At 34.0% G+C, this 16664-nt stretch overlaps 1 protein-coding gene across 1 annotated transcript; it reads left to right on the top strand.

Moving 5' to 3' along the window:
• The first annotated feature begins 6571 nt into the window (after nucleotides 1-6571).
• On the top strand, nucleotides 6572-8261 carry LOC138134077 (pro-resilin-like). The gene is made up of 3 exons (XM_069052150.1): nucleotides 6572-6725; nucleotides 6826-7107; nucleotides 7530-8261. The coding sequence occupies exons 1-3, from the start codon at nucleotides 6720-6722 to the stop codon at nucleotides 7845-7847; spliced, it is 606 nt and encodes a 201-aa protein (XP_068908251.1). The 5' UTR covers nucleotides 6572-6719; the 3' UTR covers nucleotides 7848-8261.
• Nucleotides 8262-16664: the final 8403 nt, after the last annotated feature.

Raw genomic sequence — 16664 nt, forward strand, 5'->3', positions numbered from 1 at the left:
TCGTTACACTACATTACAAAGCATAATCGTTTTAGTATTTTATTGTTTTGGGGTTCTTGTAGAGGTAAACTTTACAATGCTAAAAAATATACTGCTTCAAGACTTCTAATTCTGTACATACATTCTTTTGTGATGTTATAAGAATAAGTAGTTTATGTTGTAATTCCATAATGTGGTACAATTAAATGACTTGAACTAAGACTCATTACATAACATATAATTGTTCATGAGTTCCAAACTTTAAAAACGACTTTCATCGCAAGCAGTCTTACATTACTTATTATGTGTATCTGTCTATTAATTTATTCGATCTTAGGCACTAGCATTACTCTAATTATTATGCAGCATTGTAAATGAAATGAACGAGCCCCGTAAGCAATCACATTTTACCTTGATACTAATTAGAATAATTTCAGTCATTATACATATATCTACTAGTTTTAATATTTTTTCACTAAAGAATTGATTAAAACTTCCTGTTCAATATGAATGATTATTAAATTAATGTTTCTACGACTATTAAAAAAATGTAATGTATATCAATATCACTATTTTAGTGCGTAAAACATCTATTTATAATAATACACCGAAATAGCCGAATCATAAGAGTACATTGAAAACAACTGGAGTCGGCTTGTGATCTTGGCTTTAGGAACGCCAAATTTTATATGTATCTGTGTTTTGATATTGATTGTTTTCGAATTGCAAACAATAATAGAAAAATAGAAAAAATTAATATTGAACGAAACTCAAGCATACAGTTTCTTTTTCACTCCCATTTGTAAAAAAGAACTACTTTATACACTTGTTAGATAAATTACTATTAATTATACATTTGACTCACTTTGTGGTCGAACATTTAAATATAAACATTCTACTGTACTTTGATACAGATGCAGATTTTATGATTATTTTTTCCTTCTAAACTAAAAATTTCCATATTCAAATTAATCTTATTTTTCCAGTGTTAATTCCTGTGAATTATAAAATGAAATATAGAGATTCGTGGTGTTTTTGCAAGCTAAACTTTTACAACATTGTTTAAACAGCCATATTTTTTAATAGATAGAATGCTTTATTTTGCCCTACGGGCTTTCCGATTCCTGAATACTTTTTCTATAAACATAAAAAAGCAATTCCAAAAAAATAAAAATAAACAGTTTTATTCCTAACCCCCACCCCTTTCCTTCTCTGTTTTTTCCTCCCCTTCGCTTCCTCAAAGCTATTTCGAGATGGTCCGACTCTGTTCTTTCTCCAATTCTAAACTCGTCTACTTTTTCCCATACTTCTTCGCTCACTATTCCATAATCTATCACCATTTCTCCTTGCTACCTTCGTCCCCTTGTTTGTTCCCGTTAAATGCCTCCCATCCATTTTCTTCGATCCATTTCATCAGTCTCTTCCCCTCTCCATTTGCCATCTTGTCTTTGAATTTTCTTTTCCCATACCCCCTCTCCTCTTCCCAATTTCTTGCTCCTCTTTCTCCTATTCTCCAGTTGAAGTCCCGAGAGTAAACGATCTTCCCTCTTTTATTTCATTGCATCTTCGACACGTCTTCTTGCTGTCTTCATCTCTTTAATGTTGTATGTATATTAATTTCCACCATTTATTGCCTATATGAACTTTTCTTTCCATGTATCCTTCTTCTTCTCCCTTTTCTTGTCGCTTTTCTTTAATTCCCAATTTCACCCCTGTTATTATTCCCCCTGTAGTTCTTCCTTTTTTCTTTTCTCTTTTTGACCTTCCGAATTTGTACTTTTTCGATAGCGACTTTTCCCTTTGCGCTTCTTTTCCGGTTTCCGTTTTCTTTGTCCATCTAACTTTTTATTCACTTTCTCTTTGTACCTTTTCTCGCCCGCTCGTCTTCTCTTCTTCTCTCCTTCTTCTAAAATTTTTTCTTCAGTTTCTCGTCTCTCTCATTCCATATTTGTTATAAGTGGCACAATTCGTATGAATTGGTTACATCATCATATTCCAACGAGATTATTTAATTATTTGTTTAGTTTAGTGTAAAGATATAAGCATTTAGTTTGACAACGAACGTGTGAAGCAGTCATAGTCATTTTAACAATACATTTGTTTATTTTACACCTTCAATTATGTAGAAATTTGAAGAGCTTTTTATTCTCTTGTTTGTGTTTATTTTGATTTCTACTGTTCACCCTTTAAGTCAAATGTTCTCCAAAAAGTTTTCAAAAATAAACTTACTGCTTTTTGCTAAATTTGTACAGTAACAGTTATAATATTTTTTTTCAACACGTGTTGTGTTAAACACAAACTTAACCAAGTTTCATTCATAAACATAAATAATGTACTGTAATGTAATGTAATGTATGTGTAGCACTGCATTGTGTTAAACGACAACAGTAACGCATATCTTAAGTTATTAAATAATTGAAAAACGTACAGAATAACATTTAAATTTATTAAAATTTAACATAAAATAACATTTTTAATTTACAATGCGAAAATTTCCGATAATAATGCGGAAAAACATGAAAAACACATTTTTATGTTTTTCATGTTTGCATTTTAAAGAAAAAACTAGTGAAACCTTAACAAATTTACACCAACTAATTGGATGATTTGTAGTTGCTGATGATTATTATTTATAGTCATATTAATCTAATCTAATATAAATTTGTTTCTTCATTTTTAAATTAAGTATATTAATATTGGAAGCTGACTTATTGCAAGAATACAACGATTTATTTTGTAATAGTTTTTGTGTTATGGCATTGAATTTTTCATAAATTGGTGAAGTAAAATGAACGTTTCTTATCTCAACAGAATTTAATTTTTAAGCAAAAAAATACATATCAAAAAATATATACCGTTTTTTAAATTATCAACATTAAAAACCAGCCATTAACGCATTATTGATGAGTAGTGCAACAAAGCGTATACACTGTATGATAAATGTGCAAAATGAAATTCATTTAATGTTTCCAATTGACCAATTTATAAATCAAAACTCTACAGCTAAGTACAGGTCTTTCACACGAGTAATTAATTACAATTTAATATCTACTTTAATTCGAGTGGCGTATCATTTATGTTAAATTATGGCATATTAAAGCTCAATTATTAAAAAGCCTGGTTGAGTAACCAGAAGTTTAGTCTAATATAAATGATATAACCTTGTAGAACATTTGTTTGAATGAATATTCATTCCAAAAAAATTAAATATGCATTGTTTGGAAGACAACGAACTTTCACGCTTTTGGCGTTTTTGTAGAATTTTCAATAATTATTCTCTAATTATATGTTATCTCAGACAGCAAAGCTGTGAATTTCAAATTCCTCTTCATCATTCTTTAACAACTAAATATCAGTCATTTGTTACAATTAAAATAAATTCAAAATGAAGTATGTAAATATTATCTAAGTGCATTAAGATGCGTTACAATCAGATTATTGTTGAAGAAAATACAAGAATGCTCAGACACCATATTTTAACACCATCCCATAACCTTTCTGTGCGATTCAGGTATGCATCTCTTGCTTATCAGTTCATACTACGTAAAGCTACACCAAATGTCTGGTATGCATATCTGTTGAAAGAGCATCTGCTGCTCATATTCCAAAACGCTGAAGCGATGAAATATTTTTCTTATCTCACCTGCTTAATCAAAATCGCAACACCATAGCTTTAACTGTATTAACAAAAAAATGATAAATGAAAGTGTCTTCAATCTAAGATGCGCATCTATGTTTACAGTTTTTAGAAACATGATATTCATAATCTTAAGTAACATGCACTAATCCACTGTTACATAATAATTAGATGTATGTAACAATCTTTATCATAGTTAACCGATTTTTCATAATCATCTGCAAGATCATTCTATTGCTCTGGCACTGTTGTACACTTGAGATATTACAAACATCTGTGGGTATCACACATTTAATTGACAAATTTGTTGTATCAATGTTCTCACAGGTAGGTATTAATTTCGTACTGTAACACGGAAGAGTTTTACCTGTAAGTCTTTGTAGGCAACAATGAAACAATTTACACAAAATAAATATATTATGTAATAAGTAACTACAAAGAACACTAATTAAAGGTACCTTATTTCTAAACAGTAATCGTAATACATGTACTTGCATCTGTGTTAATGAGCAATTCAGAGTTTCATCTAGGCTTGGCAATGTACATGTACATATCATTGTGTAAACAATTATTTATTATTTGTAATGTAATTCTCATTCTACAAGATTCGAACCAGTTGTTGTTTTAATTACAACAAAGTCCAATTTTTTTCTGCGACTAAATCAAATTAGAATTCTTATTACTGATAAATGTTAATCTTTTTACATTGACTGCAGTGTCACTTATATAGTTTAATTTCATGGTTATTTATTCGATAACTTAATTTTGAAACTGTTGTCCTTATTTTCTCACCATTAAGCTCTTTGCTTAAAAGCCTGAAACTTGAGACTGATTTAAAAAATCTCACTTTGCACGAGACATTTTGTAATTTTTAACTGAACATACCTTGATTTTTTTAAGTAATGTCATAAAACAATTCTCTCCTTCTTTATTAATGTTTTTTAGAGCAACATTTTTAGTTTTTTATCATTTTAATGAGTCGAAACAAGAAATCGACATTGTGTTATTTATTTAATAACAAACATGTATATTTATCTTTTTCACTGAAATTAATTAAGATGGACTTAAATGGAAAGTAAATACATAATGTTAAAAAGGAGATAGGTATGCAGTAACGTCTTGGGAAATCTTGACACACTAATCTATTAACTGGAATAAAATGTTTTGTCAATTCTCTAAATTAAGTATAAAGATGTAACACATTGAAAAATACGTGAAACTATCATTAATCACGTTGTTATTTGTCGGTAAATTTATTCAGGTTTGCTATAGTTTTGAAATATAATCCCAGAAAAGTGAAATTATATTTTAAAATCGTAATAAGATTTGTCTAACATGACATGCAAACAAATTACATAATTCACTTTATTTATTATAACACGTATTGTAAGCATTTCAATTTAAAATAATAAAATTGTTGTTTCGTATCTCTAAGACAGAACTGGCGGATATAGCCACGGTGTTCTGGTATTTTTTCTGCATTTTTATTAGCTAGACTTGTGGGAACATACAAATTAGTTTACACTCAGACCAATCCGTCTGGAAAACGACGTAGTTTCTATGAAAAAGTTAATTAACAAGAAAAAAATCCTTAATAATACAACTTAATTAAGGAAATTTGCGTCACCACATGACAAATCTCAGATACGTGCACAGTTGTGACACGAAGTTTGACATGTTAAAAAATCTCCATTAACATTGAAAATAATAATATTGTTTAATAAAAGTGCATGATCAGTTTCAAGAGTCAGATTCAATGAAATCAGCGATGCCTCAGACGTGATTACCTGTGGCGAATCATGATTTACCTTGAGTACAATTTCTTATTTTTCGGTAAAATTACATTGTGTAAGCTCGGCACGATAAAGCTCCAGTTTTTAAACACTTCAGTGCATTTATTAACAACTTTGACCCTTTTTTCAGGTTTTACGGTTAATTAAATAAGTAGAGATTTTCCTTTCTTTACCACGTACAGAAATTATATATTCTTAATTGGAAAAACACATAAAATAATTTCTGTTCAAAAATTCGTCCTTACTATCGTTTGTATTTAATAAATACAAAAAAAAATTGTAATATAATAACTAAAATGTAGTATCTATTATAAATTAAAGAATTTCCAGTCAAAAATCATAATTAATAATATATTTCAGGAAACTGAATCGATATGATTAATTGCTAGAAAATCCATGCATCCTAAATCTGCGAAAAAATCAAAAAATTATTCATTTCATTGTCAGTGGTTAAGTATGTAGGTACTTTTAATAAGCACTACTTTTCACAAATAGGTATGTACTCGTAAGTGGTTAAAGAATTATAAACAAAATATTTTTAAAATAAGACGTAATATTAGTTTTTTTGTAAACGTTACTGTTTCAAACATTTTATCTGACGTTGCATAAGTTTATCACATTTATCTGGTGTATTATAAATATGTAGTATCTATTAAATTTGAAGATTAACTAGATAGTAATTTTTTAATATAAAACGTGCCAAAATTAGTACATACGAATAAATATTTGTATTTTGGGAAAACAGATGTGGAAAATTATGATCTCCCTCTGCCGAAATAAGCGATACCATAAATCACGAAAAAAGTTACAAAACATTTGTAAATAGACCCCGGCAATTAAACCGGAATTGCATAAGACGGCAATAAATAAATCGGTAACAAATAATCAGATTAATTACAAACAATTCACTATTGATCGAGATAATGTTAAAAACATTGCACCGAGACGATTCACTGAACCACTTCTCTATGCAATAGGCCGTGGAAGTACGCAAGAGATGACTTATCGCACCGAATTGTAAAAGAATTGGCGCATCACGTGTTGTTCTTCTCTGTTTGTTTTTACACCGAAAGGCGTCTAGAGGGGAACAGAATTAGACTGATGGTAGGGTGTATTTTTTGTGGTGATGGTACTGTAGCAAGGTTTTGGGATGAAAGTGAAATATTTTGTGAGATTACACCCACTATTTGCGGTTAACAGTATAAAAGCTAATGCGAAGATTCGCACACTCAGATCATCCCAAATCATCTCCAGATACAACAGTTCCTCTAGTTTAATACACTCGTGTAGTTCAACCCTTTCAGTGCATCATGAAGGTAGGCCAACAGTATGGCAGTGACGGATTTGCTTTTGTTGTTTGTTTCCAAAAAAGAAACAAAATGCAGTGTTTTCATTTTGTAACTTTTCTACCCTCAGGTTGCTTTCGTTTTTCTCGCTACCGCGGCTCTAGTTTTGGCTGAGCCCCCAGTGCCCAGCAGCCAGTACCTTCCCAGCAACCAGTACGGCCCTCCGAGGCCATTTTCACCCCCCTCAAATCAATATGGAGCTCCCGCACAAACGGCCGCATTTTTAAAACCTAGCAGTCAGTACGGCGCCCCTCGCCCAGGAGGTAACTATTTACCACCCAACCAAGGCGGCAATGGAGGATACGGCGGAAATGGAGGATACGGCGGAAACGGCGGATACGACGACCAATCGGTAAAAATCTTTAATTTTTCTTCCTGCACCACCATTATCTATTCTCGCAAAATTTAATCTGCATTAATTTCCAAACGAGTTGCGCAAAAATTCTCTCCTTTATAAAATTTACAATCAGGAAATTGTACCTCGCCAGATAAATAATTCTGCTAGGAGGAAAATGTGCATTCCAATAATTACGCAACTCTCTTTTGGCAATAATTTAATCGGTGTAATTATTTATATTCAAAATTTTAAATTCTCAAATGTAGCCACAATATTACGCCATAACGGCACGACGAATGATTTGTATCGCTTCTTTGTAAGTATCTGAGCAGGTGAATAGTAGCAAACACTTAATTATTCATACTCTCTCACAGAGTTACTCAATTCCCATCTCTTCTCCATGTCTTCGCGTGCCTTGCCCAATTCATACGTTTCAGGAACCCGCCAAATACAACTTCGAGTACCACGTCCAAGACGGTCCCTCTGGAAACGACTTCGGCCACCAAGAGTCGCGCCAAGGAGATGTTGCCCAGGGCAAGTATTTCGTTCTGCTTCCCGACGGCAGACGTCAAGTTGTGGAGTACGTCGCTGACAACGGTGGATACAAACCAAAAATTTCCTACGAACAAGTAAGCAACGGAATCGGAGGAGGTTACGGCAACGGTGGATACCCGAGTGGCGGCAATGGCGGTTACCCAAGTGGCGGAAACGGCGGATACCCCAGCGGCGGAGGTAACGGAGGTTATCAGTATTAATTTACGATAGATAGAATAGAAAATTTGAACCACGCTTGATGTAGATGTTAATGTACTCTTATGTCGCTCTTTTTGTGATATCATTTTTCAACCTTCCATGACTTTTCAGCTCATTTTTAAATATTGACATCTTATCAAGTATTAAAAAAAGTACCTTAATAGTCTTAATGTCCGGACTATGATAGTTTTAAAACGCAATTTTGTTTATATGTGGATTATTGTAACGAATATGGATAATGATTTGTATAGGATGAATGAGAAAATGTATTTACTACAATTTCATTCATCTTATCTTGGATATTTATTAAATGCCATATTTAAGAACGTAGAATAGTTTGAAAAGTATTAATAACTATACTGTCATGTTTATACCTCTATTTTTATAATGAAATAAAAAAATTGTGCATTGAGAAATTGTTATTTTTATTACAGTATACCTAATTAATTCAGCTGTTCACCCAATTCGCATTTCATAAAAAAAGATTCACTTAATATATTCGGTGTTAATTTCAGTACGAATAAAGATCTGATTGCAGTTAAATGGTTATTCAAAAACTTTTTGTTTAGTTCAGTACAGTAACACAAAAAATAATTTTTTATATAATTAATTCAAAAAATTTAAATTCACGCATAGTTATCTGTGCATGAAGTGGGTCATTTTCTTACGTGTCTTTTTTTTTACATTGTTAGTAAGATCGAAACCATAGAAACCATACAAAACAGTGTGTGAAATGCAATTTCACGCATACGACTATTTCTGTTTTTCATTTCACGCACTGTTTTTTATTAGTTACCTAGCAACATGGTCACTGCATTGAAACTTCAGAGTTCCTTCAAAAATTTGAATTTTTAATTTCAATTTTTTTAATCAATTATAGAAAAAATATTGTTTATATTTCGTGCGCGAAGATGTTTTTGTGCATTCAAAGGCTTATACTGCCTCGACCTTCGTCTCGGCGTAAAAGACCTTTTCATGCACAAAAAACACTCTTCGCGCACTTAATATAAAAATAACTATTTAAAGAACGACTAATAAATTTATTCACGAACTATTACTGAAGACGTGGGAATATTCTACAAATCTAAATATTTTTTTCTATTTTATTTGAATGTGTTAATTAAATGGTGTTATAATTATTTTTTTTATCGGAAATTTGATAAAGTAATTATTTGATAACGCAAAGTTATACAAAAAACAAATAAAAAAAAAACAACATATTTTTTTTAAATACATATAACTTATTTTATAAAAAAAACATTGTGTCTTCGAGAATTAAACTCATAATTCCTGTGGATTATGGGTTTAATTCCTGAAGACAATGTTTTTTAAATTCCTATTTATTCAAAAAAAATTACAATATTGGATTGTTTTACAAGAATTTTGTTTAAATTCTGCTGATGATAGGATAAATTCGAAAAAACCGTCATTATACATAATTATTCCTGCAATTATTTTTATTGAAAATTAAATCCAACTCCCAGTAGTAAAATTGGGCCCAACAAATAAAATGTTCAGACACAATATTTAACACATACTCAAAGTTTTACCAATAAATTGTAAAATGTAAAAAAAATGTAGTGAAATATTAGCGATTTAATTCTACATACTTAGTTCTTTGATTTTTATTTATGAGTCAGGAATTTGTATTTAAGAACGAATAGCCCCTACAAACTAGGCAACTGATAACATCTTCGTGTATGTAGAAACATTGCAAACATTAGTTCAAGTGAATTTCAAGTACATTTTCAAAATAATAATAGAATTACTTCTGTAAACTTGTCGAAAGTCGAACCATTTATCAACCAGTTGCATCGTTTGGTCTTCACTCCTGCTGGCCGTGGCGACGTCTTCCTTCTTAAAACCCATTCGGGCGTTCTGTTACCTACCTTTGATGAATGAGCACGCTGGAGTCGTTTTTCAGCAAGATAATGCCGGAACCACTATCGTAACAAATTGAAATTAGTAGGACCTTTCTGCAACAAGCAGAGGTAGAAATTCTACCTTGGCTGGCTCGTTCTCCGGATTTAAATCCCATAGATCTACGTGTGGGATATCATGGGTCGACGTTTAAGAAGTTTTCCTTAACAAACACAACAATTTGCAGGAGCTGCATCGTCACCAAGCTTGCGATTGTGAACACACCACTCGTGCAAAACGTAAGATTTAAACAGCAGTGATCCGTAACCTGTATACCTTATTACAATCGACTCTACTAGAGGTGAAATTAAAAAAAAAAACACCCGATATAATTGTGTATTTTATCTGATACGTGATAATGGAGAAAATTTATAAAATAAACAAGAGCGACATTTTACATTTGTAAGAATGGGTAATGTACTGGTAAGCAGATTTTGCTTGCGGTGAACTGTCAAAGAAACGTCATAGACATAGATTTAAGTGAAATTGAGCGTGTAGAAATTCTCATGATGCACTCATGATGGTTGGATATGGCGACAGAAAGCGAAGTTGTGCTGAAGTAGTGAATGTTTTTAGAACGAAATTCATCCAAACCGGGAACCGATCTCCGTGACGACGGTTTCAAAAACGTTACAGAAATTTCAATTCAAGAAACTGTACCTATTCTTTGTATTAAATTAACCCAACACTACAAAATGCACTAGAATACATTAATTAGAGCATAATTTCAGGGCAAAAATGTTACTGCTTGAAGGATATACATATTTCAAATTTTACGTGCGCTAGGTACTTCTTCTCGTAGAATTTAGTGCTTTTTATGTCAACCAATCTCTCGCTGGACAAACTTTAGCGTAAAATAAGTACCGTGCAAGACGTAGGCGACCGCGAATTATTAATGTGATCGTCGAGAAATTTTGACTTAAATTGTAAGTAAATCATTTTACAATAGGAGAGAAAACCATCTTAAGGCTCCACAATCCCTCACGAAGCGCCTATACATACTAAATACATGGAGTTATTTTTTTCGGAATTTTTCTACAAACTACCATAAATAATTCCATTATACCCTCTAATTTTATTGAGCTTTGTTGTGCAGTGCCGACTCAAGATATAAGACGGTTTTCTCTCCTATTGTAGACAAATCAACTTTTATACAATGGGATAATTCTATGGCCCCAATATAACCTTAGAGTAAACGGACAATTATAAAATGACTTAATTTAAGTCAAAATTGTCTATTTCTAGACGACCACTTTACCAACGAAGAAAATTCTTTGAATTTGATGTTGGATATGATGGAAAATCCAAAAATTTCAGTACAGTTGACTTTGAATTATGTATAACATGAGTAGATGCTTTAAAAAAAAATTATGAAACGCCGTCAGGCGGCTCCAGTTATAATTAGGGATGGGGGTCATCACTAAGCAAATATTTAAACGATAGAATAAATATATTTCCCACAGAGAAATTAACAAAGATTGGTCTCAAGTCGATGAGCGTTGCTAGCGGAAGAGGAAGAGGCCGCAGTCCGATCTTGCACCGTCCAGCCGCGGTTCTCCCTCCTACAAAGGGTAGGGGTAGTGGGTAGTTCACCCTGTGTCAGAGACACCCGCACTACTCCTACTAGCTAATACAGTTGCCTAACCTACGTCTCTTAAAGCTAACACAAAATTCACTTACTGCAAGAATTAAGTGAAGACGATTTTGACCGCAGAATCGAATTTTGAGAAACTATGATGCACAGAATACATAATGGTAACTTTATCTATCGTGTCCTCTTCTCTTGAGTCAACTTTTTGTCAAAATGGACATCTTAACCGCTATAACTGTAGATATTGATGGTCTGATAGAAACCCGCTTTGGATGGAGCAGGCTCATATACACAGCATCCACACAAAATAAATGCATCACTGGTCGGAACATCCTAGGTCCTTTTTTTCATTAACGGCAATGCGACTTATGGAAATATTTCCAAATCGAAATATAGCAGTAAAAACCACATGGTTTCAAGACGGAGCACCGCCCCATTGTAGTTAGGTGTCCCGATTTGACCCTACTTAATGTTTTCCTGTGGGGGTCATGTAAAAAACCGAGTGTATGTCAACAGATGGCTAGGACACACCTTAAGAAAAAAAGATGAAGAAATTCCCAAAAAAGCGCTCAAATGGAACCCCGAAGGAAGAAGAAAACCAGGTCGACCAAAAGAGACATGGATAACGACAACATAATCGGAGGTGAAAAAATCATTCAGTCAAATGGGATATACCTACCTATAGCTAAGGAAAGACAAAAGTGGAAGCAATTCGTTACTACTCTATGTCCCAAGAGGGAATAATAGGATATACTAGATACTCACTATGCCAACAGGCCACTACAAATCGAAGACCTACAAGAACGAATAAGAAACTAAATTGTCAATATTTCTCCAAATATTGTTGATTATTTGCAAAATTTTCTTCAACGTATTCATTATTGCCAGGAAATAAATGGAAATCATTTTGAACATATTTTGTAGCATAAAAATGATGTATTTCGCGTTTAAACTTTTTATTTTTTATTAAAATGTATTCTGTTTCAGTTAAATGACTTATTTTTACACTTATTATTAGCTTTTATTTATTTTTTTGGTCAAAGTTGTACAGGCGGCAAAGAACTAGCGATAGATAAAGACATATCCAAGGCTAACAGAATTTTACATTTTTTCAAATTTGATTAATTCGATAATTTTTTATGAAGTTTCGATTAAAATAAGATAGGTATGCGTGTTACATCACTGAATTTACAAAAAAATACTCTTTTTGAAGATATTAACTTTGAACCCCGTGCCATTAAAAAAAATCAAGTGTAGTGACCCAGTTTAAAATTTAAATTTTAATTCCCGGTACCGCCACGAGAGCGCGCCAAAGGTGTAGGTACTAGCGGCTAGATTAGGAACTAAGGGATGGGGTTGGCACTCCTGGAGGAGTTGGCAACAGGAAAAGCGGAAATATAGCGGGGGGTGAAACGGGCTCGCGCGGGTGGTTGAAGGGGGTAGGTCACTTTTGTTTAGTTTTTCGAAACGAACACACCTTGCGAAGAGCGATCCAAGTTTCTCAAATTTGTAAGTTAAATCTGAACCAATTACACTACCGTTCCGAGTAGATATTTTGTGTCCCCGTGAGGAATTCGACGTTTTTAATTCACCTGGGTAATTTATCCCACTTTCGTTGCCTTTTTTTGTGTTTTGTTTTTGAGACCAGGACCACGTGGTAAGGGTATGTTGTAGACTTCATTTTGTTGCATGTTGTTTCATTAAGAAGCGCCCATTTGTTAATTTTAAGCGTTATCTTTCTCCCGGGAGGTTCATTTTTTTAGCAATCTAGTAATTTCGAAAATTCGTAGCCGTCGTCCGAACCGCGTGCGTCCATCTTGTTTTTTTTTCTTCACTAACATTTTCTAACGGCACTCAACCCGCCATTTTCTTTTTGTTTATCATTACCAGCGATTATTGTATTCGTGATTTATGTTGTTTACTGATATTTGTGCCATTTAAAGTGGTTTTATTTTCTCGTTATTTAACTTTGCGCTTGGTTCTCTTTTATTTGATCATTGTTTTAATGTTGCGCTTTGTTTTGTTTATTTTATCATTGTTTAATGTTCCGTTGTGGTTTGTTGAATTTTTCGCATTGTTTAATGTTACGCTTTGTTCGCACCGCTAGATTTCGGAAGAGTTAAAGTCAAATGTTGTAAGTGCGCCACTAGGGGAGTTAGGTTTCAATCAGGAAGTCGTGGGGTTGTCTAGTAAATTTCTGTGGAGGCCACGGTTAAGTTATGGCCGTTAGCGGAGGCGGACCTAAGCCCTGCTCGATGCGGCTCTGGGATGCTGACGTGAAACCTCCGTCGCGGTTCTAGAGATCTTAGGTTCTTGTCGGTAAACGGTTGGTTGGGGAAGGCGGAGCAAGCTCTGCTCGAAGCGGCTTGGGAAGCTCATCGTACAACCCCGAGGCGCTCTGTCACTCTTTCTTGGTCGGTGAAATAGCCCGACGTTCATTACTAACCCGAGTATCTAGAAACGTCGCTGGTCTCAAGCCGATTCAGATTATTCTTCTGAGTCCCCTCGCGACCGAGAGTTTGTTACCTCCAGCTCTAAGCTCCCGTCGGCGTACCTTGACCGCGTAGTAACTAATTAAACTTGGAATTGTCATAACTAATTGTAAAATATGAGTAATACCTGGGATACGGTTTTGGAGAGGGTTTTTATCCGTCCCTGTCTGTGATAACTTCATTATGAATTTGTTACTTGTGTTTTTTTTTTGCAACCTTTAACTTGTCATTTTTGTTGTCATTTACCCGTTGTGTTTGTTTTAAATGTTGCTGTATTAATATGGTTGTTTGTGCTTTGTAATGGCCTCAGCTAGTTAATTTTCTGTAGTTTGTTATACTTGGCCCCCGTTAATTTTGGATTCATTTCTTTGTTCGTCGAAAATCAACGTTATCACAGGCATTTTTCAATAAAAGGTATTTTGCGCCCCTCACATGTGTGTTTTATTTGCGGCACTCTTCCGACTGGAACCCTCACCGTTTGCATTCCGAACCTTTTTCCGCCAAACGAAAAACACAACGTAGGGCTCCTCCGATTCGATGACGATCACGCAGTGAACTCAATACTATTCGTATCTGGAAAGGACCCATCCTATTGCCGACCGTAGCAGTTTTTGTGTCAGGCGCATGAACAAAGACAGACTCACTGTGAAGTATTTGCGTCGCTGTCTAACTCGTTTAAGAGTGCTGCGTTCGTTGTCAGGTGTACCTTCGATAGTGCTTTTATCTGTTATTCTACCAGAAGATAGCTTGTTACAACAAAAGTCAAATTAAAAAAAATTGATGCAAAATGCAGCCGTTACTAATTTTGCGCAAAATTTGCAACTATTTTTGCCAAAACACCCGGTGACGGAAGAATTTATACATGAAGATTTGCATGAAATTCAACTTGTTAAGAATATAACTGATGTGTTCTTAAAATGCAGAATGCATCACCATGCAAAACTTTTAAATTTTAGATTACACGGCAAAGCGTCAAGTATTCGTCAAAAAATGACAAAATTAATTTTATTCAAAAATTGTTAATTTTCTATTTTTTTAAATAATAATTAATTGTGTCCCGTAACAGTAAATATTGATATTCTATTTAAAATGGCTTTTATTTATTACTTTCCTCTATTTATCGCCTCTTGTTAGCATTATTAGTATGATGCGTCAATACCGGCCACAAGCCAGAAAAGGATAGAAATACCACACAGTGGCGGGTTGCATACATCTGTAGGTTGCCTCCACGGTTGCCTCAGTCGCCGATACGTTCGCGTCCCTTCCAGGTAGTATGGAGTTCACTGCGATCACGACCACATTTGTTACCGTTTTGCGCAGGTTCGAATATTTGGCGGAAAAAGTAATGTATTCAAATCATTACACAAGTTAGCCTTGTATCTTCAAAATATGATGAATGTGGATAAGGCAACAAGGTTAAAATGAGAGGAAGGAAGGCACCCTATGCTGGTAATGCATTGATGAAAGTGATGCCAATCGTTCCTTCTCCAGCAACCTTTTATGATAGTAAACGCCCTTGAATGGCCCATCGGGTATCGCATCGCACTGGCGTCCCTTTAAGCCCAGAAACAAGGTGTTGGGGTTTTTATGTATTTTAAAGTATAACCAGAAATATAGTGCGAATATGGCTTTTACTCCTTGAGTACGTTATAACAGCTCTACCGGAAACCCCAATAAAAGTAATCCCGATCAGATGTTGAGAATGGTTACTGGAGAAGAAGTGTTCTTCGCAAGGGGCAGGGCCGGCGGAAGGTGCAAGGGGTCTAACAGGTAAACCATTCTACAGTCTGCTACGGTTGAGTGTCGTACAAACTGGGAAAGGCTAATCACGCAATTAAGCCATATTCGCACTAAATATATTTCTGATTATACCTCATGCTGCAATAAATGCACCAGTGCCCTCCGTCTTTTAACGCTACTGGCAAAGTTCCCACCAACCGCCCTTGTCTAGCAACCTTTATGGTTCCCCAATCGCCCAATCCCCACGATTTGGCGGCATCCATGGAGGTGGCATCACTTTTTAAAACTGACCTTCCTTCCTCTCATTTTTACTTCCTTGTAGCAAAAATTTTTAGATAGAATTTAAACACTTCTAAAAATAACTGCGTGCCACATTTCAACGAGCTCTGCTAATAAACCGTTCTGATAATACTGGGGACCGTATGATTTCCTCTTCATTAAGACTTAGAGCCAGTCGTTAAGCACTTAAAGACGGTCTTTAATTTTTACCTACGATTTCCCTTTAATTAAGTGTCGTTAGTGATTATTTTTAAATAAAATTTTAAACAACGGCAAGTTGTTTAATATTTTCATTAACTTGACATTGTTTCCTTAAAGAAGGTAAGTATCGGCTGATTTTAAATGAATGTGACTTTTTTCCTAGGTTGGTAATATTATTGTTGGTTATTTTGCATTTAATGTGATAGTTGACATAAACATAGGCGTCCTCCCCTATTTGACACAATTTATTATTTATTTATTATTTTATAAAATGTCAAAATGACGTACGTACGCCAATGTGTTGATTAAGGTATTAAGTTTGCCAAAATAATTTATGAAAAAATGTTCCCAAGTTAAAAAAAAAAAGTCACAATCATTTAAAATCACCCGGTATTTAGTTAACGACTGTCTTAATTAGAGGGCACAGCCACCTACGATGTTAGAAACATTTATAATAAGGAATAACCTGTATTTAGCGACCTGTAAAATATTAATCCAATGTTATTTTACAGTTCCTTTGCATTGTCAATCTTGTCAAATTCCACCATGAGCTAGAATCCTGCATCTCTGTTACCACAATTTTTACTTTTGTTTAA

The sequence above is a fragment of the Tenebrio molitor genome, chromosome 1 (assembly GCF_963966145.1).
Source record: "Tenebrio molitor chromosome 1, icTenMoli1.1, whole genome shotgun sequence".
Taxonomy (NCBI): domain Eukaryota; kingdom Metazoa; phylum Arthropoda; class Insecta; order Coleoptera; family Tenebrionidae; genus Tenebrio; species Tenebrio molitor.

Bases quoted from the DNA above. Each gene is read 5' to 3' on its own strand.
- LOC138134077 (XM_069052150.1), top strand. The intron at 7,108-7,529 runs GTAAAAATCTTT...CATACGTTTCAG, and splicing joins GCGGATACGACGACCAATCG to GAACCCGCCAAATACAACTT.